Raw genomic sequence first — 27124 nt, 5'->3', positions numbered from 1 at the left:
ACAATATGTGCAATATACGAAATTATATGGTGAAGTTTGAAGCTTCAATCTGTTAAATTGAGTAAGATATGACCAAAATCCCCTTTTTCTGAAAAATCGGTTGTATGGAGGATATATGCTATAGTGGTCCGATCCGGCCGGTCCCGTCAAATGTCTAATCGGACAGCCAAATACACCCGCTCACCAAATTTTATCAAGATATCTCAAAAATTGAGGGACTAGTTTGCATACAAACAGACAGACGGACATGGCTAAATCAACTCAGCTCTTCATCCTGATTATTTCGGTATACTTAATGGTGGGTCTATCTATTTTCCTTTAAGGACTTACAATTTTGGGTTTCGTGACCATTTCATTTTCATGAAAGGTATAAAAATAAAAATATGAGAGCAGTGAGAATTTTAAAATTTCTTTAAACATCATTTAGGCTCTCACCCGTTTTACCTTGTAATATTTGCATCATGCTCAGATGTAACTGAAATATGTGTCTATGTTTCACCTCAGCACTAATTCTATGTATCACCTCTAAAAATGGTGTGTATCCACTATTCATCGCAACCGATTCAGCTATATGTTATACATTATGGCCACCAGAGGCTTTTGTCTCCGATTTTAGGTACACCCTGTTCTGTAGCTTGTTATTTAACCACTGCCGCTAGATGGGTCTCCTAAGCATTATCTAAGCGAGGATAAGCGTTTTTTTTACGTAAACGTATACGCGTGTAAAAAAATACGGCTATTATTAAGCTCCGATGGCCTGCGACCATTATTTAGATCTATTGTGCTTGACCTTTTATCTTACTACGGTATTTGGAGACTTAATGTATTGTAACGGATTTCAGGAAATTCTTTATTATTATACACCTTCCGTTGTCGTTCGAGCCGCTGAACTTTCGCATAAATAACTCGAATATTCAGTATAGCAAAATGTTCTTTATTTACAACACTTCTATGGTAGTAGTACTTCACAATTAAAACACTTGCGTACTTAAGTTACAACGTTTAAAATCTTGATCATCACTTGAACTGCGCTGCTTTTATACTCTCTGTTCGCCACGTTCGCCTATTTCTCCCAGGGACTAGACTTTTCGCAAACAGCCGTTTCGAATAGTTGCTTACATTTATATTTCTCGTTTCTGTAGCTCATAGCTGTTTATTTATTTCTTGTTCTGTCTTCTATGTATATGCGTGTATATGTAGGAATAATAACTTCTGTCTAACGTCTGAGGGTTTATGCGCTGTTTATTGCTGTGTACATGCATCTGTCGCTATTTTTTCTTACATCTGCTTGCCTTGTTTTTATACTTGTCCAGCATTTATTACAGGCATGCTTAACCAACGAACCGATATCATTTCGTTAACGTAACGTTAATTAACGCTAATTTGACGTTCTTAACGTTAATAAACGAAACGAAATGACTTTGTTTCGTTTATTAACGTTAATTATCGTAACGAAATGATATCGGTTCGTTGGTTAAGCATGCCTGATTTATTACTAGCGGCATAGTGACGTAACGAAGCTTGTAATATTCGTCACATTATTTAAGAAACTCTTCAGGCTTTTAACTCCATATCACGAAGGGTTTAAGAGTCATGCCGCCTATGTATATTTGAGAATTTATGCCTTGCCAGAGCGACGCATTCGCATGTGAATCGGCGTTTTCATCCTCCAGCTTAAAAAAGCGACAGATTTATGTATCGGATAGATTTAATTTACTTAGGTGATATCGTATATTACAGTGTCTCGTATAGTACCTAGTAAGAGTTCGTAGGTCTTCTCCGCTTAGATAAATGAGTTTGGCTGATATTCTCGTGGCTGGGAGTATAAAAACTTTGGCCTGGGGCCACAGATCGAATACGATACGAAAAAAAATGAAGTAATACGTCAGTCGTATAACTTAAATGGGATTATAACATACGATAACACAGAATCTCGATTTCTTTTGAATGAATTGCTATTTTTAGGACCAAAATTACGTTGGAACATATTTTTAAGTCATAATAGATAGAAAAAGGGCGAATTGGCTGTAAAAATACTAAAAATAATCAATTCAGCGATTACGTTCCGTTATCCAATGAGAATCATGTGGTGCGATCACGTTAGGTTACTTTGAGGTGGCTGCCCAAGGGCACACTTAGCCCAGTAGTATTAGGGCCGTTGTGATACCACGAAAATACACCGTTACCTTTCCTCTTCGAACCATTTTGAAGACCTGATGAAAGCTACCAGGTCCTTGACGTCATGCTCCACAACCTGGCTCAGATTATCTAGAAATGGAGCACCCAGAAAGCGCTGCCGTACTCCGCTTAGTGCTGCGCAATTGCAGATGAGGTGAAAGACCGTTTCTTCATCCTCTTTACAACTCCTACAGCAAGGCGCTCCTAACCATTCTGCATGCCTACCTATGAGGCAATGACCAGTTAGTGCCCCAAGTGTGGAAATTGTATCCCTTCTTAGGCTGTACACCTGACGGGATCTTTTAGGATCCCATTTATGCCAGGTTTCTTTCGATGTTCGACACCCCGGTGTTTGTAGCCATCTTTCGTCGGCTTGACGGTGGATCACGGACGAGTCATATGATCACGAATGTGTCCCTGAGCATTTAATTCAATGACGTCTGAGCTGCTTATTAAGTCATCTGCATATCCTTGTTTGTCAACTCCATTGGATTTCAGTAACTGGATGACCTCCACTATGACTAGGATCCACAATAGAGGAGAGAGTACATCCCCTTGAGAGCATCATCTAGTGGCTTCAATTGTTCCTCCAAGCTCCACTCTGACCAGGATCCACAATAGAGGAGAGAGTACATCCCCTTGAGAGCATCATCTAGTGGCTTCAATTGTTCCTCCAAGCTCAAGACTGACTTTTCTTCTCTTTAGCATGGGTAGCACTCAGCGAATGATAATTAGGCTTACATATATCTTTGCCAATCATAGCTTGTTCGATAGGTGGATGTGTCGAAGAAAATTCTGGGTATCTGGTTTTTATTTCTGTAGATGGCTAAGTTGAGTGGAATAAGCCTTAGTTTTATATTTTGTAAATGTTTTATCCAACTTATATTGAAGTTTAAGCCCTAGTTAATTTAAGGTATCAATTATTTTTATTAAAACGTTTTTAAAAAAAATTCCTGCAAAATCTTCATGTAAAATTTCATTTCCGATATAACACAAGTTATCAAGGAAATGCCCATAGATATGTATGTATATTGTAGAGTCTCATTACAAATGATTATTATTACTTTTTAGCAGACTTGTGGAACCTTAATTACATTAGTAAAGAATTGAATATATATGGCTCTTTGGCGGATAATGAAACATAATTTAATTTTAGAATCCACGAAGACAATTTCGTTATTCACGTTTAGTTTCTCACTCTGATTTTATTTTTTATTTATTTATTTATAGACATTCTTTTTATTTTCACTTCCCTTGAATTGTGTAGAACTTTAAACGAAAAACGAGAATCCATAATATTGTTGAAGTGGTGTTAATACTGTAACGACTTCTGGGGAAATTCCGCTTGTTTGAAACCTTCTGCTAACGTTCGAATCGCTAAACTGTTGAATAAATTACCCTAATATTCTGTATTGGCAAATGAATTTTATTAGACTACTTTGGTAGTAGTAGAACTATACTTCACTTCGCAACTGATAGCGTGTTTAAATCAAACTGTTTCCTCATTCCTCAGCTTGCGCTGCTTTTATACTCTCGGTTGCCTTGTCCGCATATTTCTCCAAAGGTCTAGACGTTTCACCTTCTATAATCTTCTGCGTGGTTACCAGCTATATACATGTATATTTGTAGTTCATGCATAGTCATATGCTTGTGTATGTGTGAGCAACTACTTCGGCTGATGACCACAAGTGTGTGCGTGAAATATCTGTTAGTTGCCTTCTATATATGTGTAGGCACACAATTGTTTGTGTGATATCAAAAATTAAGTTTATTGATTACGGTTTTTTAATTTACATGAATATAGATATAAATCCAATAAAATAAAATAAATGTATTGAAGGCGTGATGTATGACACGTTCGTTGTCCAAGTATTAACTTTCTTCTTCTTCTTTCGTTTATGTATCCATCTGTTTGACAGTTGGGGTAGCGTTGCCAGTTGGTGTGGTATTGGGAAAGTTGCCGTCGCTCACAGTCGGCTTTCCTGACCATTCGTAGCGCCCTCGCTCCGAATTGCTGGTTTCGTTGTCACTGATGTCATCAAGATCATCAGATGGTAACTGACACCATGGTCGTATTTGATCAGATGCAAAGACGGATGTATAGTGGCGTTGTGTTCTTTCAGCATGATGGAGATCTTCTATCACGTAGCGGTCATTTGGTAATACCTTGCTAACAATGAAAGGACCTTTGTATCGAGGTTCCAGCTTACGTGATGTACCCGTGCTCATCGGTGCATTCGTGGTAAGCACTAGATCACCTTCGTTATACGTCTTCGGCCTGGAGTGCTGCGAGTCGTACAGAGCTTTTGCGTGTGCTCGAATGTCGTCGATGCGATTAGCTACATCTCCTCGTAGCTGCTGTAATTCGGTATCGGTCATCATGTCATTGGAATCATCTTTGAGCGCTTGGATGAGCTGGTTGTGCAGGATATCTCGTGGCGTATACCCATAGAGTAACTGGAATGGAGCACAACCAGTAGTCTTGTTGGGCATGGTGTTGATGCACCATTGGATCCGGCGTAGATCGTCGTCCCATCGTTTTTCATTTTCGGTTGTCGGTAATAGCATGGATAGTATAATGCGATTCATTCGTTCGGCGTGACCATTTGCACGTGGAGTACGCACGGCGTTGAGAACATGTTTGACGTTGTTGTCGTTGCAAAACTTCTGGAACGTTTTTGACGTGAAAGCCGTTCCGCGATCGGAGATGATGCGATCAGGCATTCCTAAGTAGCTCGTTACTTTTAATAACACCTGGATTACGTGATTTGTTGCTGTGCTCTTTACTGCGCGTATTATGGTAAATTTCGTGAATTAGTCGACAATGGTCAATATGTGCTCGTTGCGTTTGGAACTTTTCGGAAACGGACCTAAAGGGTCGACGTGAATTGTATTAAATGGTATCGGCTTAACGTTGTCGTAATGGTACTGGCCTTCTCGTCGTCCACCTGGTGTTTTGTTCAGAGCGCATCCGACGCAGGATTTGATGTAGCTCTTCACGTAATTACGCATGCGAGAAAACCAAAACATAGTGAGAATGCGCTTTATCGTTTTATCGACGCCCATGTGACCTGCTTTGTCGTGGCATTCATGTAACATCACATGTCGTATTTGCTTCGGGACTACCCATAGAAGTTTGTAGTTGTACTTCCTGTATAGACGTCCTAACTCGATGACATAATCCGAGTGTTCTGGATTTGTACCATTCCTCATCTCGTCGACGATGTTCTTGAGTTTATCGTCTTGCAATTGGATGCTGAATAACCAATCCGGCTTGTCGATGATTGTTTTAGCAATTCTGAGATCAGCGGTTTCCATCTCGTTGGCGTATTCTTATGGCATACGGCTAAGTGCATCCACATGTTCCATACGGGAACCTGGTCGGTGAATGATATCAACGTCGAATTCCTGGATTCTCAACGACCATCGGGCTATACATGGTATCAGTTCTCGTTTTTCCATTGTAGTCCGCAGAGCGTTACAATCAGTAATGACTCGAATTTTCTTTCCATATACGTAATACTTGAATCTATCCAATGATTCCATGACCGCCAAAGCTTCCAGCTCATAGCTGTGGAAACGCTTCTCGTTATCTGTAGTGGATCGACTAAAGTATGCAATCGGCTGGAGTTGCCCCTTCTCGGCTTGCATTAGGACGCTTGCAAGGCCAATGGAACTAGCGTCCGTATGTACTTCGTGATCGGCATCTATGCGGTAGCTCACCATTGTTGGTTTTGAGATGAGCATATGTTTTAATTTGTTAAATGCTGATTCTTGTTGTTCTCCCCATACGAATTTTGTATCGTAGTATCTGACGTAACGGTTCAGATATGATGGAATATCCGGCGACAAACTTGCGAAAATAGCCGCTAAGACCTAAGAATTTGCGTACTTCGGTGACGTTTCGTGGTGGCGGAAAGTTGGCTATTGCATTTGTCTTAACTTCTCCTGGACTGATGCCTGTAGGATGTAGTTGTTGTCCTAAGAATGTGATGGTTTGTTTGAACAATTCACACTTATTGACGTTTAGTGTGAGTCCACATGATCGTAACACTTGAAGTGTTCGGGAAAGTTTATCGTACATTTCTTCGAAAGAGTTGCTGCCAATCAGAATGTCGTCCATGTAGTGAAGCATGTCGCCTTTCTTCACTCGTTTTTGTATTTCGGCCATGAGTCGATTAAAAACTGCTGGTGCGTTCTTAAGCCCAAACGGCATACGTTTGAACTCGTACAATCCGTCGGTGGTAATAAATGCGGTGAATTTTTGACTATCGGGTGCCATTGCGATTTGGTAGTAGCCACTATTCAGATCGAGCGACGAAAAATAACGAAAACGTTTGGCTTCTTACAGGCTTTCTTCGATATTTGGGACCGGAAAGTTCTCCTTTTTCGTTAACTTGTTGATGCGTCGGTAATCGATACATAATCGATCACTTCCATTTTTCTTTTTCACGAGTACGACTGGGCTAGCATACTCGAATGTGGATTTCGTGATGATGTCATGTTCTAATAGCTCGTCGATCATACTATTTACGATGCCTCTTTTCGGCTCTGGAATGCGATATGGAGGTTGGGATACAATCTGACCGTTATCCAGTTCGATACTCGCTTGGACCACATCGGTTCTGCCGATGCCGCTTAACCCGTTAGAGAAAACATCTTCATAACTCGTCAAAAGATTTTGCATTTTAACTTGCTCAGTTGGAACTCTGAAATTAGACAAAAGTTTGACAATTTTACATTCGGATATTACCAAATCTGCTGTAGCTCGTTTATTTCCGAAAATAGTTCGACCATCCTCAATCTTCATTGTAACGTTGGCGTTGACAATGACGTCTTGTCCTAAAAGTATTTCTTCCTGCAGTAGCTCGTCGTCAGCAATGTAAACTTCAGCTCTTATGACAGCTTTATCGATGATTATGTCTATGACCATAGACTCGTGGAGCATTCGTGTTCCTCCACAAATACCTTTTACTTGCATGCAACACTTTTTACGTTTTGCATTTATACGATTTGCCACTGAGTTACGTATGATACTGCACTGGCTACCAGTATCGATAAAAGCGATATACGGAGGCGTTTGTATGTAAATTATTTTGTGGAAACATCCATCGAGATTATTTGCCCCAAGTCGTCTTGTAGCTGCCGTCGCTTTATCGCAATTTCCTCCATTTGGATGTACTTTGTTGCACGTTGTACAGCGATGACGTTTCTGTGGTAGTGGACATTTGTTTGAGAAATGCCCCGGTTCGTTGCAGTTGTAGCATTTCAGCTGCGGTTTCGTCTCGTTTCCTTTCTCTACAGCGTACAATTTTGTTTTTGCTTCATCTCGTTTGATTACTTGATTTGCATGCGGCTCACTAACCTCGCCACGATTAATAAAATAATCCTCGATTGTATCGCGCTTGTGCTTCATCGTTGCAAACTTCATTGCTGCTATACTGTGCTGGAGCTCACATGACTGCTGCTTCACTAAGCTTGTACCGAATACCTAGTGCTGATATACGGAAACAATATTCCTTCACGGTTTCTTTTGGTCGTCGTGTCGCATTAGCCATGGCAAAGTGAATTTCCGCTTCGTCTTTCACTGAGCCAAACTCGAATTGCAAAGCGTTGGCAAAATCGTTCCAAGCTGTGTGCATTGTGGGTGATGCATCCAACCACATACGTGCGGCACCTTTTAATCGGCTGTATACATCCAATAACAAAATTCTTTCATCCCATCGATAGGCCTCTACAACTTTATTGACCCTATCTATAAATTGCTCTACGGTTATGCTTGCGTTGTTTGTCGGATCAAATTCCGTCAGGGTATGCGAAATTTCTTTGACCGATGCTTGCCTCATATTTCCGTTTGAAAAATTTGTATTTCCTTGATTTCGTAGTGTTGCGCCACCATTAGCTGACACTGCGCTGTCATCGTCTTCTAGAACAATCTCGTCGTTTCTATTACGTTCGTTTGCATTTTCGTCGCCTGCTACCGCGCTGTCTTTTTCTGCGCGCTGCTCTGCTACCTTTGACGTGTTGTCACTAGCGTTGGCGTTCTGCGTTTGCAAAAACTGCGCCATCATTTCACGAAGTTGCTTCATTTCTTGCTGTAGCTGGGATATCGTTAACATTTGAGATGATTCTTCCTGAACATTCCCGTCCTGTATGTCCACTTCATCGGATTCCTCGTGTGCACCGAGACGCTGTATTAATTGATCCCTTGTACCCGTCGTTGCCAAATCTCGTTCGCGTAGCAATTTCTTAAATTGCTCTACTTTAAGTTCGTTTATTTTCACCATTTTTATGTATAAACCAATGATTTTTCGTTTTTACGTTGCAAATTCCTTTTCGTTCGTTTTGACGTTGCTGAGCGATGCTTGCTAGCCGTTGTATCGTTGCCTACTTGCTTGTAGTCGTTTTCGTTGTCGCTGCTGCTGAGCGATTTCGTTTTAAGTCCACTGCTTTACGTTATTAAGTGGTACTTATTCGTCGTTCCGTCACTGCTGCGTCGCAGTTACTATGCGCAGTCGCTGCACATTTCGTATTTCGTTGCAAGAAAATAAAGGTGACTTGCCGTTTTGCATGTACTCACATGCGCTGCCACAAAATCATACGCTTTTGATTTTGTTATTCGAAGCAAGTGGATTCTGATCCCACTCTGAAACTGTAGGCACACAATTGTTTGTGTGATATCAAAAATTAAGTTTATTGATTAAGGTTTTGTAATTTACATGAATATAGATATAAATCCAATAAAATAAAATAAATGTATTGAAGGCGTGGTGTATGACACGTTCGTTGTCCAAGTATTAACTTTCTTCTTCTTCTTTCGTTTATGTATCCATCTGTTTGACAGTTGGGGTAGCGTTGCCAGTTGGTGTGGTATTGGCAAAGTTGCCGTCGCTCACATATGTGTGTAAATGATGACTGATGTGTTCATGTACACATGTGTGACTCGCTTTAATGTTTAGGTGTTGCGTGATTATTTACTAACAGCCTAGTGATGCTAAAATTCGTCATAATACTTTTCAATTTACGGTAACGCTGAATCCAAATGCAATTATAAATTGATTATAATGACCACTTTTAGAGAATACTATTTTGTTTGATACTTTGCAAAAATGTGTCCGTCAATTAGGTGATAGAATTTTTGTTTTAAGAAGGTCGAGTTGAGCGGACTATTAAATGAAATAACTATCCCCAAATTTGAAGAAAAATAACTTCTTAAATTATTTTTTACACTACCGTAATGGTGAGAGGAAAAATTTTATTAATAACCAACACTCTAATGTGTCAAAGAACTGCCAGACAGACGAATAAACACGTACATTGGGCTGGATCGATTTGTATGGACGAAAGTTAACCGATAACGCGCCATCGAACATTCAACTTTATTTCGGCTTTAAAATCTTTAAAAGATGAATTTGAATATGTTGAAAGTTGAAACAATCTGCGAAACTAACAGAAACTCTATACATATAAATATCTTGCCTTTTTATATTTTTTGGAAAATTTTGTTTTAAACCTTAAAGAGTTCTTAGTATAATAAGGTACACCATTTGAAACTTCATTGATTTCACAAAGTCTTCAATGCATTTACTGTAACATGAGATGTTTTAGTTTCGCTTGACAGTTCTGACTCCAAAGAAAGGATCAGGCTATGTATGAACGCCCGCTAAAGAAATTGGCAAGGGTATTGTAAACATTCTGTATTTAAGGGGTTGCCAGCGCAAGCTTCTCCGACGAGTTTGTAAGCCTCACCTTACTGTGGCCAATCCTGTTTCTTCAGTAGGTGGGGCTCTGGCGACCCCAAGTTCCATGGTATGGCCTAGAAGGTTCGATGTGGTCAGTAAATCGTTCCCGATAGGGTCGGGCTTATAACTTAATGGTGCTTCTTTCCACAACGTACAGGATCTATATGCCACAAATGACTATTAACATCGATAGTACTCCCCAGGACCTTCGGCGAGTGTCCTTATCGCTACAACAACAACAACAACAAGGTTCTGTTTCGTGAAATTTACACTCATTCGACGCATTTAAATTTTTAGTGCAGGGTATGTTCTTTGAATTTGCATTTGTATGCATAGTTCATTTACTGTTTGTATGTTATAAATGTACATTAGGGTGGGTCGATTTGTATGGAAGAAAGTTAACCGATATCGCGCCATCGATTTTTCGATAGGATTTGGGCTCAGGAAAAAAAGTTCTACTACGCATACCAAAAAAAAATAATTTTCGAGCCTGCAAAATGTAATTTTTTTGACTTTTTTTCGACTTTGGTTTTTAAGGCTTTTTTCATGACCTACTAAAAAAAATTTCATATGTATACTATACCCTGTCCGACCCAAAAATGTCCGCTAAAAACGTTAAAGAAATTTTTAATTTTACAATCAAATGAATCAATGAGCCCAAATCCTATCGAAAAATCGATGGCGCGATATCGGTGAATAAATCGACCCAGTCTAATGTACATACATACGAATGTATGTATGCATGCCTACGCCTCTATACAAATATTGACTCCATTCGACCTAGCAATATTTTAAGGTCATGGCCACAGCTTCTTTGTACCAAAATTGATTGAATATGAATGCTGCACAGAAATAATAGGGGGACTCATGATAGCATATAAACTTATAAGGTGTAAAATTATATCCATTTACACACGCGGTTATATGAACGCACCTAGTAATACTCTTGATAAACTTGATTGTTTTTCAGCTGTATTATTTCCAAAAAAATTTTTTTGATTGTTATACAAATTAAAAAATACCAAGATTAAGTGAAAAATCAAAACTAAAACGCCTTTACTTGCTGATGTTGGAGATTTTTGATGAAAATGCCGTCTGTAATGTCTGCAAGGTTGCATTCCTTTGAGTTTACCGTGTTTACACAATGAAATGTGCGCGTAAATTTATACAAATTGTGTAAATGATTTTTCATACAAAATTTGACAGCTCGTGCGTAAACTAGACAAATTTATACGTTTACACACTTTATAAGGCATTTATACGGTTACATGAGTCCCCCTATTGATAAGTGTATGTACGCACGTCTTGTAAATAAAAAGCTTTAGATACAAGTAAGGAAGGCTAAGTGCGGGTGTAACCGAACATTATATACTCAGCGTGAGCTTCAATTGTACATTTCATTTCAGATAAATTACTTTTCTACATAACACGTGGCACCGCCCTTTTAAAAAAAATGTCTCCCCATTTCCTCTTACAGTAAAACTTGATAAGTGAATATCATTGATTCAAAACTATTTTTTTGCTAAGTTATAGCTTATTATTCTAGTCTAAGACTCTTTTAAACTTGTTTTATATAAAAGTGGGCGTGGTCTTTAACCGATCCCGTCCATTTTTACCAGAAATATTTTCTGCTATAAAGAAAATTTGTGTACACAATTTTATTACGATGTCTTAATTCTTCTTCGAGTTATGGCTCCCCAAACATAGAAAATTCCTTAGTCATAAAAGGGGCGGTGCCACGCCCATTTTTAAGAATTTGAAGTTTTTCCTATTTATTGTTATAAATCCACTTGGGAAATGAAATACCATTGATATAAAGCTCTTTTTTGCAAAGATATAGCTTATTTTATTCGTCCAGGACCCCTTTAAAAATCTTTTATATAAAAGTGGGTGTGGTCCTTAACCGATTTCGTTAATTTTTCTTCAAAGCATTCTTTATAGTAAAAGCAACCTCTCTGCCGGATTTTGTTACGATAGGTTTAACGATTTTTGATTTATGATTAATAAAATTTTTAAAATTGATTTTATTAGAAGTGGGCGGTGCCACGCCAAGAGCCTCAATATCAGTCCACATGTCAAATTTCAACATTCTAGGTGTATTATTTACTAAATATGCAATCAGTTTGTGTTTCCCAAAATTTTATATATATAAAAAGTGGGCGTGGTTATCATCCGTTTTCGCTCATTTTCAATACCAATCTATTCTGGGTCCATATAAGCTCGTGTACCAAATTTGGTGTAGACATCTCAATATTTGCTCAAGTTATCGTGTTAACGGACAGACGGACGGACATGGCTCAATCAAATTTTGTTTCGATACTGATGATTTTGATATATGGAAGTCTATATCTATCTCGATTCCTTTATACCTGTACAACCAACCGTTATCCAATCAAAGTTAATATACTCTGTGTGCAAAGCACGCTGAGTAAAAAAATGGGTAGGTACTTTGTGTGAGGATGCAAAGTTTCACGTTTTTTGTGGTCTGTATGTAAAAACTATGACTACGAATCACGTATTTCAACAATATATGACGTAGACGTAAGTATTTGATGGAATTTGAAGCTTCTAGCCGTAAAAAGGGGGCAAAAATTACAATTTATAAGGGGTATATAATATATATATCACCGATCTCTATGATTTTTTCAGACAACAATATATGCTACATACGTAAGCATTTGGTGAAATTTGAAGCTTCTAGCTGTTAAAATGGAGCTGAAATTACGAAGATATATATATACTATATTTACCACCATATTGTGACGAATATTAGTGACACTAAGTGATACTCACATCACTAATCTGATACTAAGTAAATAAAGCCACAACAATAAAGCAAGCAGTAACTTGTATCTACATAAACGAATCAATCATTATGTCTACACATATGTACGTACACGCAGCGGAGAGAAACGCACAAACACATGCATATATCTTATCTGAGATGGTCACAAAAGTAGGCAATCATTTGTGCAAGTATCACTCACATATACACGCGCATATGAGAAGCTATAACGTGCATCTGTAGTTATAGCTGATAATTTTATAGCTTGTAACTAAGTTAAATTCTAGAAACGTCTAGAAGTATGCGAACGAGGAAATCACAGAGTATAAATGGAGGTAAAGCTTAGAATCAGTAATCAGTTTGATTTAAGCACGCTAACTGCTGAGAAGTAGAAGTGTTATTAGTCTAATAAAGACCATTTTGCATTATTGAATATTGGAGTTATTTATTCAACAGTTTAGTGATTCGAACGTTAGCAGAAGGTTGAAAATAAGCGGAATTGCACTAAATTCGTTACAATATATATACTATATATACCACCGATCTCTATGATTTTTTCACACAACAATATACGCTATATACGTAAGCATTTGGTGAAATTTGAAGTTTTTAGCTGTTAAAATGGGGCTGAAATTGCGAAAAGTTTCTTATCTGAATAATCGGTTGTATTAGATATATACTATATACACCACCGATCTCTATGATTTTTTCAGACAACAATATATGCTATATACGCAAGCATTTGTTGAAATTTGAAGCCTCTAGCTCTTAAAATGGGGCAGTAATTACGAAAAGTTTCTTATCTGAACAATCGGTTGTGGGGGATATATACTATATATAGACCGATCTCGTCCATTTTTTCAGACAACAATATGTACAATATACGAAAGCATGTGGAGATGTTTGAAGCTCCACTCTGACAAATTGAGGAAGATATGACAAAAATTCTCTTTCTGAAAAATCGGTTGTATGGAAGATATATGCTATAGTTGTCCGATCCGGCCGGTTCCGACAAATGTGTAATCGGACACCTAAACACACCCGATCACCAAATTTTATCAAGATATCTCAAAAATTAAGGGACTAGTATAATGCAAATCTACCTTACGTTTCAATCACTTGTTTACATATTTATGAAATTAAGTTAAGTACTGTATGCAATTGAATAGATTGTCAAATGATTGTTTTTGAGTAGTAGGCCGGGTGAAAAAATAAAAGTAAATCGGGAGTTGAATTGAGGATTTCAAAGAGTTGAGTTCTGAAAGTTTTTATTTAAAATAGTTTTGGCTACAAGCCTTAAAATTGTAATTTATTAACTATGAAAATCTCCCTAAATATATTGATTCAATTTCTGTTTTATTCATAAATAAATATCGTTATGAAACCGAACATAACTACTAAGTTGAGAACATTATTTAAAAATGGAGTTCTTTTATGGCGACCGTGGGCCGCAGCCCTACAATAAGAAAAGTTATGAAGTTTGAAGAATTGCAAAAATGAATTAATGAAAATAATATGTGTATATGTGTTGTGACGTAATAAAAAAAAGACAGAAAAAAAAAATTGAAAAAAAAGTTTTATACTATCGAAATACAAAATTTAATTTAAAACTTACAAAAAATCTATGAAAATAAAGATTTTACAAAAGAAATAAGTTAATAAGAGCTAAAATATGAACTAATATCCACGTTTTAGAAAACTTAAATACATATATATATATATATATATTCATATATAAAAAACAAAAATTATTATCATTGAGCTGTAACAATAATCTGCGAATACTGTTTACAGTAGAACAAAACGAAAAGCGGAACGAAGAGAAATACTAATATTAACATATTAAGTGAACGAAGAGCGGAACTGAGAGAAATACTAATATTAACAATGGTATAAAAAGAAGAGGAACTAAATGAAAACGGAAATGTCAAAGAAACATAAAAATATTCAGTAAACAGTCGTGAGCGGAACAAAACGAAATCGGAATATGAATATTAAGGAATATGAACAAGTGTGGAACAAAATGAAAGTGAAAATTAGTGGAAGAATTTTGGAAAAAATAAGCTACTGAAATCAATAATGTCCCTCAATTCAACTCAACTGCAACAGGGTAGTCAACTATTGAATGGAACAAGTCAGCACTGAATATTAGCAACAATGAAACAATATATTACGAGCGGAAATCATACACTACTATAACAACAACAGCGGAAATAGTAATGATTGCAGCATTGGGTATGGCGCACAGTGTGCGAAACATGTAGTTTAGCAAATATAAAATAAATTTTTTCTTGAATTTAAATTTTCTTAATTTATATTATTTACACTTTTGCACATTTATTAAAGTACCACCACACACATGTACTCATTACATATTTACATACAAACTATTACTAATATAATTTATTTAAATATTTAACAATAAAAAATTGAAAAAAAGAAATAAAATTTAAATAATAATTATAGTTAACATTTTACCAAAATTTTATTTTAAATATATTAAAATATATTAACATATGTATGTACAAGTGTACGTGTTAATGACAGTGGGCTGGTGTTGATGAAAATTTTAAAATATTCCTTTTTGTTTTTACTTGTTTTTGAAGACAAAATTAAAACAAAATAATTGAAATAAATAATTGAATTCAAATTATTTAATTTTTCTTTTTGAAAATTTACTTTTGCCCTACTGTCCTATATTCACATGTGGTAAAATTTACTTTAATTTAATGCAAGCTTTTTATATAAAGCAGTGTGTGCGTAAAATGAATATGTTATTTTTGAAATAAAGCGATACAATTTTCAAAGATGTGGCTTGAAAGCGATGCGTCAGTAATATAAAAAAATTTATATATTTAATTATATATATAGTATTAAAATTTTAATGTCTCCGAAACTATGTTTTTTTTTTCAAATTTTGTAAGCTCAGCGGAAATTTCATTTTATTACATATTCAATATTCAATTTAGATATCAAAGTTTGCTTTTGTTTTGTTTTTCTTTTACATGTGCGATTTTAATAGTCCACATACATTTTCAAATGCTGGAATAGAATTTAGTGCAGATAGAGATTCTTTATTTGAAGACTTTTAGGGTTTGATAACACAAATCATTCTACGCAAACTTCATCTTCTAGTTCGATTTCTAATTTTGACCTAACTTCAAACTCTAATTCTTATTTTACTTCTAATACTATTTCAAATTTTAACGATTTAAATATGGCTACTCTTGAGCAAAAGAAATCATTCATTAGTACTTGTGCCTCGATTATTCGAGAAAACTATAGCGGTGATCCGTTATCACTTGCCTCGTTTATAGATAAAATTGATTTAATAGAAGATTTAACTGATGTATCTTTAACTCCTACATTTATATCATTTTTAAAGTCGAACTCGAAGGCAAAGCTCGCGAAGCTCTACCATCACAAATAGATTCGATTAGCCAGATTAAAGATGCATTACGTAGCAGAATTAGGCCAGACAACTCGAAGGCTGTTGCGGGTAAAATTGCGGCCTTAAGGGTAAACAATAATAATTTTACTGATTTTTCAAAACAAGTAGAAGATCTTTCTGATTCGCTAGAACGCTCTTTGATCATTGAAGGTATGACACAGGCAAAAGCTCATGAGATGGCGGTTGAGCAAACTGTTACTGTTTGTAGGTTGAACAGTCGTTCAGATATGGTGAAGTCTATCCTTGCATCAACAACTTTTAAGGATTCAAAGGATGTTGTTGCTAAAATGATTATTGAGCGTGAACAGGAGGTAAAAGAGCGGCAGGTGTTAGCGTATCGGTCACGTCCGATAAGATCTAATAGTTTTCGCGGGAATTTTAGAGGTAATAATAATTTCGGATACAATAACAATGGTAATAATGGTAATGCAACTAGACCTAACAATAATTTGCATTTTCGAAATACTAATTACAATGGAGGCAACAATAGGTCTAATAATTACAACAACAATTACAATAGAAATAACAATCGGTCTGTAAATAACAGTAATTCAAATAATCAACGTTTAAATAACAGAAATTCAGCCAATGTTCGTTCTTTAAATGCCGAAGCCCCTCAGGAGCGAACACTGAGGGAGCAGGTGCTATTGGATTAAATACTTTTAAATCAATATATTGTCTAAATTTAAATTATTCTGATTTCATCGAAGTCAACTGTAGCGATTCTTATAAGATATGTGCTTTTCTTGTAGATTCTCAGGCAGATATTTCACTTATAAAAATTTCTAGTTTAGCAAGTGACGTAATAGTAGATAACAGTAATGTAATAAATATAACAGGTGTAACAACATACACAGTAACAACTTTAGGCACAGTTAGCACAACCATAGTAGTTTCAAATATATTTTTTCCTCTGACTATTCATGTTGTTGACGACAACTTTAATATTCCTTCGGACGGTACAATAGGAAAAGACTTTTTAAAAGCAAACAAATGCAATAACGATAGCACTAGGGAGAGAAAGAGTTAATATTTCAGTTTTGCATAGCACTTCAACAGATACTCTTGTAATTCCACAAAGATGTGAAGTTTTTCGTGTTTTTAGTTTGAATAAATCGGAAAATCCAGTTTTTGTCGATTCTCATGAACTTTGTAGTGCTGTTTTTACCGCAAAATGTGTCATTGATACGAAAAATCATATTTTAAAAATTATTAATACTACTGATGAAGTGAAATATGTTAAAAACTTCAATATTCAAACTGAGGACATAGAAAATTTTGATATCTATCGCATAATGAAACATCTGTTGATTCAAAACACATAGAAGAGCTTAAGTCAGTTTTAGTAAAACAAATACCTTCGTATGCAAAAGATAAATTACTTGACTTATGTTTGAAATATTCAGATATTTTCTCTCTAAAAACAGACTTAATGACAATTAATAATTTTTACGAACAAAAATTAAGACTAAAGGACAAGACACCAGTGTGCATAAAAAATTATAGATTGCCATATTCACAGCGTGCTGAAAAAAAAAACAGGTTGATAATTTGTTAAAAAATGATTTAATTGAAGGAAGTTGTTCAAATTATAACAGCCCATTGATATTAGTACCGAAAAACGACCCAACTGGACAAAAAGCATATCGAATGTGTGTAGACTTCAGAGCAGTCAATAAAAAACTTATTGCAGATAAATTTCCTTTGGCACGTGTTGATGATATTTTGGATAACCTTGGTCGAGCTAAATATTTTTCGACTTTGGATCTTTTTCGGGTTTCCATCAAATTCCATTACATAAAGATTCGAGAGATATAACATCATTTAGTACAGATCGTGGATCTTTTCGTTGGAAAGTTTTACCATTTGGACTAAATGTTGCTCCGAACTCATTTTCAAGAATGATGTCAATAGCATTTTCCGGTATTGCACCTAATCAAGCCTTTATGTACATATATAGACGATATTATAGTCATTGGATGTAGTGAGTCCCATCATTTAAAAAATTTAGAGAAAGTTTTTGAAACATGTAGAAAGCTTAATCTGCGGCTTAACCCTACTAAATGTAATTTTCTTAGATCTGAGGTAGTATTTTTGGGGCATAAATGTTCAGCAAAGGGTTTGTTACCTGACGATTCAAAAATAGAGGCAACTAAAAAATATCCTAAGCCGCGTGACAAAGACGTAGTTAGAAGATTCGTTACATTTGCCAACTATTATAGGAGATTTATACCTAATTTTGCTTGTTTAGCGGCACCTTTGAATCGTTTGAGTCGGAAAAATGTTGAATTTAATTGGAATATCTCGTGCGAGCTGGCATTTGAGAAACTAAGACAAAGTTTAATGTCTCCAAAACTTTTGCAATATCCAGATTTCACTAAAGAATTTCTAATAACAGTTGATGCTTCGAAAATTGGGTGTGGTGCGATATTGAGTCAAGATCATAATGGTAACGATTTACCAATTTGTTTCGCTTCAAAAGCAATTAGCAAGTCTGAACAAAATAAAGCAATTATCGAATTAGAACTTTTGGCAATATATTTTGCAATTAAGCAGTTTAGACCATACGTTTATGGTACACATTTTAAAGTTAGATCAGATCATCGGCCGTTAGTTTATATATTTAATATGAAATATCCTACGTCAAAACTCTCCAGAAAACGTTTAGAGTTATCTGAGTATAATTTTACTATAGAGTATATAAAAGGTAAAGCAAATGTAGGTGCAGATGCTCTTTCTCGTATAACTATAGATGAGTTAAAAAATTCGAATAAACATATATTGGCAGTACAAACAAGGTCAATGACAAAGCAAAAAGAGGAAATACAGATACAAAACGATAACCGACAAATACAGACAGAAACATTACAAGTTTGCCACAAATTTGCTTATAATTAAAATACCGAGAATAAAGTCGAATATGAATTATGATAAGAATGGTGATATAGAAATATGTGCGCACTTAAACATAAAAAGCTCGAGCTACTTAATTTTGAGATTGTTAACAAAATAGCGAATTTAGATGAGCTACTTTTGAGGCTGGAACGTAATGCCGGCAATCACAATATTAAGAATATTGAATGGCAGAAAGATGATAATATTTTTCATCATTTTACTATTGTAAATTTTAAAGAAACCGGGAATAAAATTTTAAAACATTTAATAATTATATTGACAGAGCCAGTAGAGACGGTAACTGATGAAGACACGAAATTAAAACTTATGACAGTTTATCATAATGATCCAATATCAGGCGGTCATTGCGGAAATAAGAAGTTATACGCGAAAATACGTACAAAATATTTTTGGAAAAATATGACGCGCGATATTGCTAAATTTGTGAAAAATTGTGAAAAATGCCTGTTAAACAAAGTTAAGCCCAAAACAAAAGAAAATATGGTGCTTACACCAACACCTTGCAAGCCTTTTGATATAGTAGTTATAGACACGATAGGACCTTTGCCTGAGTCGAATAATGGGTATAAGTTCGCAGTTACCATTATGTGCGATTTAAGCAAATATTTAGTTACAATAGCTATTTCAGATAAGAGTGCAAAAACAGTTGCATCTGCAATTTTTGAAAGTTTTATTCTAATTTATGGAATAATGAAATCTATTAAATCAGATTTAGGCACAGAATTTAAAAAAGAAATTTTTGCGGAATTGACTAAACTTTTAAAAATTGAGCATAATTTTTCAACACCTTATCACCATGAAACTGTTGGTACTATTGAAAGGAATCATCGTGTGTTTAACGAATATTTAAGAGCTTACCTTGACGATTCATTTCCCGAGTGGGACGTTTATTTAAAATATTTTACATTTTTGCATAATACAACAACAAATACTGTTTTTGATAATCAGTTTACACCTTTTGAATTAGTGTTTGGTAGAAAAGTTACATTGCCAAATGAATTAAAAAAGGAAAATATAGATCCAATTTATAATCTTGAAAATTATGCAAAAGAGGTAAAATATCGTATGCAAAAGTCACATGTACTCGCAAAAGAATTAATCAATAAACATAAAATTAGAAATAAAAATGCTTACGATAAAATAGCAAAACCCCTAACTATTAATATAAATGATAAAGTTCTAATACAGAAAAAACCTCGAGACAAACACACAAACATATATCAGGGACCTTATACCATAACATAAATTGATTGTGTAAATGTAACAACTTTTGATGACAAAACTAAAAAGAAAAAAATAGTACATAAAAATAGAATACATAAGATAAAATAAACATTCTTATATTTTAGTTTTAGCATAGACTAAAATTTAGTTGTTGGATTAATAAAAATAAAAAACTAAAAAGAAAAAAAAAAAATAAATTGTTTACTAATACAAATTGAATTTAATATTTGAATTATTAAGATAATGTTTAGAATATAAGTTAGTAATTATTTGTAAATTACTTAATGTAGTATTAACCTAATATAGTATTAACATAGTAGTAATAATAATAATTAATAAATAAGCTAGTCTGGTTTTTTTGTTTTAACACAAATTGTTCTGAATGATCGAATTTTAGGAAGGGAAGGTACCCCTAAATAATGCATATTCGTTCATTCAAAACAATTAATCTTGCAGTTGAATAAGCAAGAAGGACGTGACAAAATTGATCACTTTGTCGCATCCTTCTTTTTCAAAGGAGGGTGATATAAGCAAATCTACCTTGTTTCAATCACTTGTTTACATATTTATGAAATTAAGTTAAGTACTGTATGTAATTGAATAGATTGTTAAATGATTGTTCTTGAGTAGTAGGCCGGGTGTAAAAATAAAAGTAAATCGGGAGTTGAACTGATGATTTCAAAGAGTTGAGTTGTGAAAGTTTTTATTTAAAATAGTTTTGGCTATAAGCCCTAAAATTGTAATTTATTAACTATGAAAATCTCCCTAAATATATTGATTCAATTTCTGCTTTATTCATAAATAAATATCGTTATGAAACCGAACATAACTATTAAGATGAGAACATTATTTAAAAATGGAGTTCTTTTACTAGTTTGCATACAGACAGACGGACATGGCTAAATCAACTCAGCTCTTCATCCTGATTATTTCGGTATACTTAATGATGGGTCTATCTATTTTCCTTTAAGGACTTACAATTTTGAGATTCGTGCCACAGTTAATATACCATTTAATTTTCATGAAAGGTATAAAAATTGCCCTATTACGGAATTTAATCAAAAACGACCCGTATTTAATAATATGCAAGACAATCGAGACAATTTTCCACACAGCCGACGATATAATATACGTATTTCATCTTTCCAATGAGTGAACTTTCCCGCTAAAATAACTTTCATTATTTTCGTTACAGTTGCCACCCATAATTGCCAATTTATCACGACTGCAGGTGCTAACTTTAGACTATAATCGACTCGATGCTTTCCCAATGGTTATTTGCCAATTGACAAACCTGCGTATATTAAACTTAAGTTGTAATCAAATTACCAAACTACCACCCGAAATCGGGCATCTAACACAATTGGAAACATTTTGGTGCAACAATACGGAACTAAAAGAAATTCCCGAAGAGATTGGCAATTGCTATCGTATGGAAACATTTGGTGCACGTGGCAATAAACTGAAAAAAATACCAAATAGTATTGGTCTACTAACAAATTTACGTTGGCTGACATTCGAATCGAACGAATTGACTGAAATACCCACCACATTGGAAGCGCTTGTTAAGCTTGTGCATTTGAATTTCAAAAATAATTTACTCACATGTATGCCTACTTGCCTGCGACATATGCGTAAATTGCAATATGTTTTTCTAAATAATAATCGCATACAGACAATGCCAACGGCGGAAGATTTATTTGATACACGATTTGTACGTTTGCTCAATATAAGCGAGAATCCAATTTGTGAAGGAGAACAAGCGCGACAGCAGCTTAAGGTGAGTTTGTGCTTTTATCTATTTTTATTGATAGATGCATTTGAATTCAATTTAATCTATTTGTAGGAACATTTGCACGTCCAATGCGAGGAACAGCTGGATGCAGAGGAGCAGCAACGTTTAGCTGTGCGAGCAAATGAATTGAGTGAGGAGGATGAAGAGGGCGATATAAACTCCGATTGGGAGAATAGTATAGAAACAAGTGACTTAGATACAACTGATGAGAGTGGACCAGAAAATGACTTAGAGGTTAGCGCGGTTTTGTTACAAAAACCTTTATTAGCTTAAGGGCTTCATTCTGTATTGATTACGAATGGAATTCTCTATCATTTTCGTTCGGCCTTTATGTTTCTAACTTTATGTCAAATAGGAAGGCAAAAGCAATTGTCAAATGAAATGTTGCTATCGTTTAAGATAGTGCAAATAAACTAGCGATTCGTCTCTGAGACGAAACGAACGTTCGTTTGTATGGATTCGGGCATGTTCCGACATTAAGAATTGTTCTCACAATCCCCGATCTGGCCGACGCTTTAATTGACAGACATCATACGGTAATTTTTCAAATAAAGTGCCGCTCAATGTTGACCGCGGATGGTGAAAATGGTTCTACGAAGTGTTCGGCCCGAAAAAGCGCTGTTTGTTCATTTCTAGTTAGCAATATGCTAAAAAACCAACTTTTTTCTGGGTACTGATACAAACCAATGATTTTGATCTCTAATAGAATCAGTAATTTGAGTTTTTTTTAAATATATCCTGTATATAGCTTTTGTTAACGCTTCCTTCGGTCCAAAAAGCTTTGGTTTGTTTCGATACCCAGCTGTTAATTGTGATTAGCTTATAGTAATTTATGTTTCACTTTTTTTCAGGATATTTCCGTGCTCATACCCGAACTTTCACGTTATATAACAAATTTTACTTGAACGTTCCCTCTTAAACGGTTCAAGCTATAAATTAGATTTGATTTGTGCTTAATTATCTATTACATGGACTAAATTTATAATATAAATATATATACATATATGTATTAAACTTAATTGTTGGTATTGAAATTATATGATAACTTCCATGTTAAAAAAAATATACGTACTAAAAATTACGTGGTTTTTTTTATTGCAATTAAAAAAGCAAAAAATTGTTTTATTAAGGTTTTTATTGTACTATTAGGACAGCACATTTTGCGTGATTTCATAAGAAATGCATTTACAATAAAAAGGAAATCTATTTTAGCACAGTAAAATGTTGCAACAATTGATGGAAAAATTAAGTAGCACCAAATGCAACAACTACAACTAATTAAAGCAAAATAACTTTAATAAAAAAAAAAAAATAAAAATTATTTAAAAAAAGTTAATGGAATTGGTGCGTAAAGGTCAACAGACTTAAAACTAATGCATTTAAAATAGTTATTGTTTAATTTATTGTTTTTGCAACTTTCAGATTGGTTTTTGCAGCCTGAGTTATTGGGTGTTTTTTGCTTTTTCTTTTTGTGGTTACCTTAGCCAGACATCTTCTTCATTAGCTCTTCATCCTGTATAGACATTGCGGTGAGCTTTTTGCCGATTTTCTCGTGTATGTCTAAGTATTTGGCTACACAACGATCGATGCAAACCATTTCGCCTTTGCCTGCAAAAAAGGGTAAATAATAATTAGTTTTATGTTATAAAGAGTGTGCCAATAACAAAACTTTCATTTAATAGGACAAAAATTCAAACCAAAAGTGCGTTCAGGTTGAGGACATTAGGGCGACGCTTCACAAGGCAGGCGGTTCTATGTACCGGAGCGACTCGAGATTTTTACCAACCAAGGGCTGTAATTTCAGTGTAACCCCATTTACTTTGTTGCGTCGTTGGTCGCAACTATTGGATGGGGCGAAGCACTGCTACAACAACAATATTTAGGCGAAAATGGCAATAATTTTGATATGATTTTAAACATTTTCGGTTAATTTAGTTTTTTTTTGGGGCTCTGGCTTTATTATTATTTTAGGTGTGGTTCGACACAAAACCAAGTGTTGGATTCAGGGCTTAGTTCACGATAAATGGGTACAACTTCGTACAATTTCAGTAAAGTTTGTTGTAAAGTTAAAGCTAACTCATTATTTTTAGGAATTCCAGATTCATCTATATTTTAGCCTGTGTGCTTTACGATTATTGTAGGATTAATCTTTGTTCATTTCGCCATTCTATTTTAACAATCGTATATTTTTGACTATTTTTACTCTATATGTTTTTTAATCGGCCATTTTTGGGGCCATAATTACAAAAATTTTTCAAGATCATTTTGGGATTATATTGCAATAATACTAAATTCGTTCCGAAATGGTTCCTTTGATTGTGTCAGAAACAAATCCATATGCTTCCCATGCATATCTTCTCTAAAACCTAAAAACTTCTTTGTTACAATCAATTTGTAACTTCAAATAAAGAACCTAACAAAACTAATCAAAAATAAGATATGGCACACCAATTTTTACTCACCTAAATCAGCTTCGCCATAACGGGGTGGTATACACTTTTTGTGGCAGGCATTCGTCATGCGATTATATAAGTCAGACATCATTTCAATTTCCATATCTTGCATTAGTTGCAGTTTAGCCTGATCGGCTTGACTTATCTGTGGCATGGTCATTGTGTTTGATTTCGATACAAATGATGTCTCAAATTAAATAATTTGCAGGTGCGTTACACGCTTTGCTTCTTGCTTGTTAATCAAATTGTTGAATAGGTTTTTGGTATGCCAAGTAACTATTCCAAGTAGATTTATCCACTGAAACGTCTATCACCTATGGGTTCGTATTCACCAACGTTTGCCTTTCGCATGCGTTGACGTATTTGCATATCCTCGTAGCGCCGCTTATCTACTGAGTTCTTCGACAACACAAAACCGGATACTCCCAAAACTGTAATTGCCACCCTAACAATTATGTGTGGCGTTGAAATTAAAAAAAAAACAATCAATAAATTTAACATCCACTTCTTTTGACTCACCAACAAATTGAAATTTTTCCAAAGGAACCCAAAGACATGTCAATCGTAAATTTGTTGGAGGATGTAATCTCACAGCTGGTATTGACATAACCTCAAATTATATTTTCGCTTGACAGCAGTAATAGGGATGATTTTTGTTAAACATCGATAACGATTTAAATAGAGTCAATTCGAAATTCAATTTGTCATCAGCATCCTATAGCGGGAGTCCGAGGAAATTTGCAGTCCCAATAGAGTTGGACCAAAGAGATATGGGTATAAATGGCGTTGGTTCCAAATTGCAATGGAAAAGATACTTCGCATTTCTTCATAATGCTTGTGGATACGAGTCCTTCAGTTTGCCGCTTCCTACGGCAGCTTGCTCTATGTACCGGAGTGACTCGGGATCAAGGGCTTTCATTTCAGTGTAACCTAATTTCCACTGCTACAATAACTTCTTCAGTTCCTGGGAGGCGGGCCTCTTCACTGTTTACTAGGCATACATTTCGGTCTTTTGTGGAGACTGTTCTCACCTCACTGTGTCGAGGATGTTATGAATACATATTAGGTAATCCTTTGCAATTCTGAGTGCGGTGTTTTGACTTGAGTGCAGCTTTCTCTGGTGTGTTCCTATTAAGTTTGCCATCCATATCGTTGACTAACGGCTGGCCAATAGCATTATAAGTGACTATGAGCATTTATTTACTTTCGCACCAAGTTTTGCCAGCGACGGTCTTACCCAGTAGTGGGTGTAGTACGGTCCATGGCGGATCGATACAAGGTGGCAGCATGGGACAGCTGATTATAAACTTTTTTTATTTGATTTGATACATCAACTTCCGGTGCAGTACGATTTTGACATTTGTCCATCGAATTTACAAAAACAAAGTACATGGAATTTTTATTTATGTTTGTAGGTATGTCGCCATGCTCCCACCTTGTATCGTTCCGCCATGGTACGGTCGCTAGCGCATATTGCCTACATTTTCCGCCGAGGTTTTAATCGGTAACAGTGCCAAATTTCACCACGTAGTCGCTAATGTCAGTGTTAAGTGCAGATTCCGATTAATCAGCCCTATTCTGCATTTCGACTTGGATTGGAATTTTTTCGATTTGGCAATTTTGGTATTCTGTGTTCCAATCTCTTTCGATCCAACTTCGAATTGTTCGATTTTTTGTATTCTGCATTTCGATCGTAGTTCCGTTTTTCTAAGTTGCAAATTTTTTGGCGGAAAAATATTTTCTTTTTATTTTTTTTATTAATTTATAACAGAATTTTAACAAAAATGTAAGTAAAACTTGTTAAGAAACGTAGAAAGCTTGATGATGATTGTTTTTTATATGTTTCCAGGTCAAAAACAACATGTCGATGTCGAAGTCCTTGGACGTATTTGCTCCGCAAAAGTATCTAACACATACTTTAAAGCATCCTTGTTAAGTCGAACGTTTTTTTTTTGAACTTAATAAGAAAATAAGTCATTAAACTTTACCAATTTTATGTTCAATTTCTTACAATTCGTAACTCATCTCAAATGTATTACACACATCTCGCAATATTTGCCTTTCCATTCTCGCCTGGCAATTTTCGTATGCGTTGCTTTCCAACTCCATAAATAATACCGCGGCTATTGATTCCATTATAATAGACAGCTATAATTTGTGTCTGTTCGTTGGGTCCAGTTATATGCTAAAGCAAGCTGCCGGCGTAGAGGAAGGTGAAGCGAAAACGTAAACAATCCTTGCGGAATGAATAAATAAACCTTTAAAAAGTATTTTAGGCCAGTGCAATGAAATTAGCATCCTTAAAATTCAGAAAATGTCAACTATATTCGTGCAAGAATCCGTTTTAACAATACTTGGGGGCCACGGCAGGGAATTGGCCAAAAGAACGACAAAACACACTTACAATTATGAAAGCACTTCACTCAAAAAAATATAACACTGCGGCAATATATTCTATTGCTTTTTTTTGTACAAAATGGCGTGGATAATAAAATATAAACGTTTTTCAGTGTTTTTTACAAATTTTCTTTAATTTATTTTGTTCCAATGTTCATACATTCCGTACCAACAGCTGATTTC

The 27124-nt window shown here is 35.1% G+C and overlaps 3 protein-coding genes across 3 annotated transcripts in view; 1 reads left to right on the top strand and 2 right to left on the bottom strand.

Moving 5' to 3' along the window:
- Window positions 1-24990, top strand: part of LOC137243633 (leucine-rich repeat-containing protein 10) — a 28787-nt gene extending 3797 nt beyond the window's left edge. The window contains exons 2-4 of the mRNA XM_067771529.1: window positions 21492-22076; window positions 22143-22325; window positions 22943-24990. Coding sequence (XP_067627630.1) covers window positions 21492-22076; window positions 22143-22325; window positions 22943-22996 — 822 coding nt within the window. The 3' untranslated portion in view covers window positions 22997-24990. The remainder of the gene's footprint in view (window positions 1-21491; window positions 22077-22142; window positions 22326-22942) is intronic.
- On the bottom strand, window positions 23209-24704 carry Tim10 (translocase of inner membrane 10). The gene is made up of 2 exons (XM_067771530.1): window positions 24554-24704; window positions 23209-23699 (listed from the first exon to the last, which is right to left on the bottom strand). The coding sequence occupies exons 1-2, from the start codon at window positions 24702-24704 to the stop codon at window positions 23572-23574; spliced, it is 279 nt and encodes a 92-aa protein (XP_067627631.1). The 3' UTR covers window positions 23209-23571.
- On the bottom strand, window positions 24758-25182 carry LOC137243636 (uncharacterized). Its single transcript, XM_067771531.1, has 2 exons — window positions 25064-25182; window positions 24758-24989 (listed from the first exon to the last, which is right to left on the bottom strand). Exons 1-2 carry the CDS (start codon window positions 25099-25101, stop codon window positions 24836-24838), a joined length of 192 nt encoding a protein of 63 aa, XP_067627632.1. The 5' UTR covers window positions 25102-25182; the 3' UTR covers window positions 24758-24835.
- Window positions 25183-27124: the final 1942 nt, after the last annotated feature.

This window comes from Eurosta solidaginis, chromosome 3, assembly GCF_040869045.1.
Source record: "Eurosta solidaginis isolate ZX-2024a chromosome 3, ASM4086904v1, whole genome shotgun sequence".
In the NCBI taxonomy this organism is placed as follows: Eukaryota; Metazoa; Arthropoda; class Insecta; order Diptera; family Tephritidae; genus Eurosta; species Eurosta solidaginis.
Note: the sequence above shows the minus strand (reverse complement) of the source record. Positions and strands in the feature narration are given on the sequence as shown.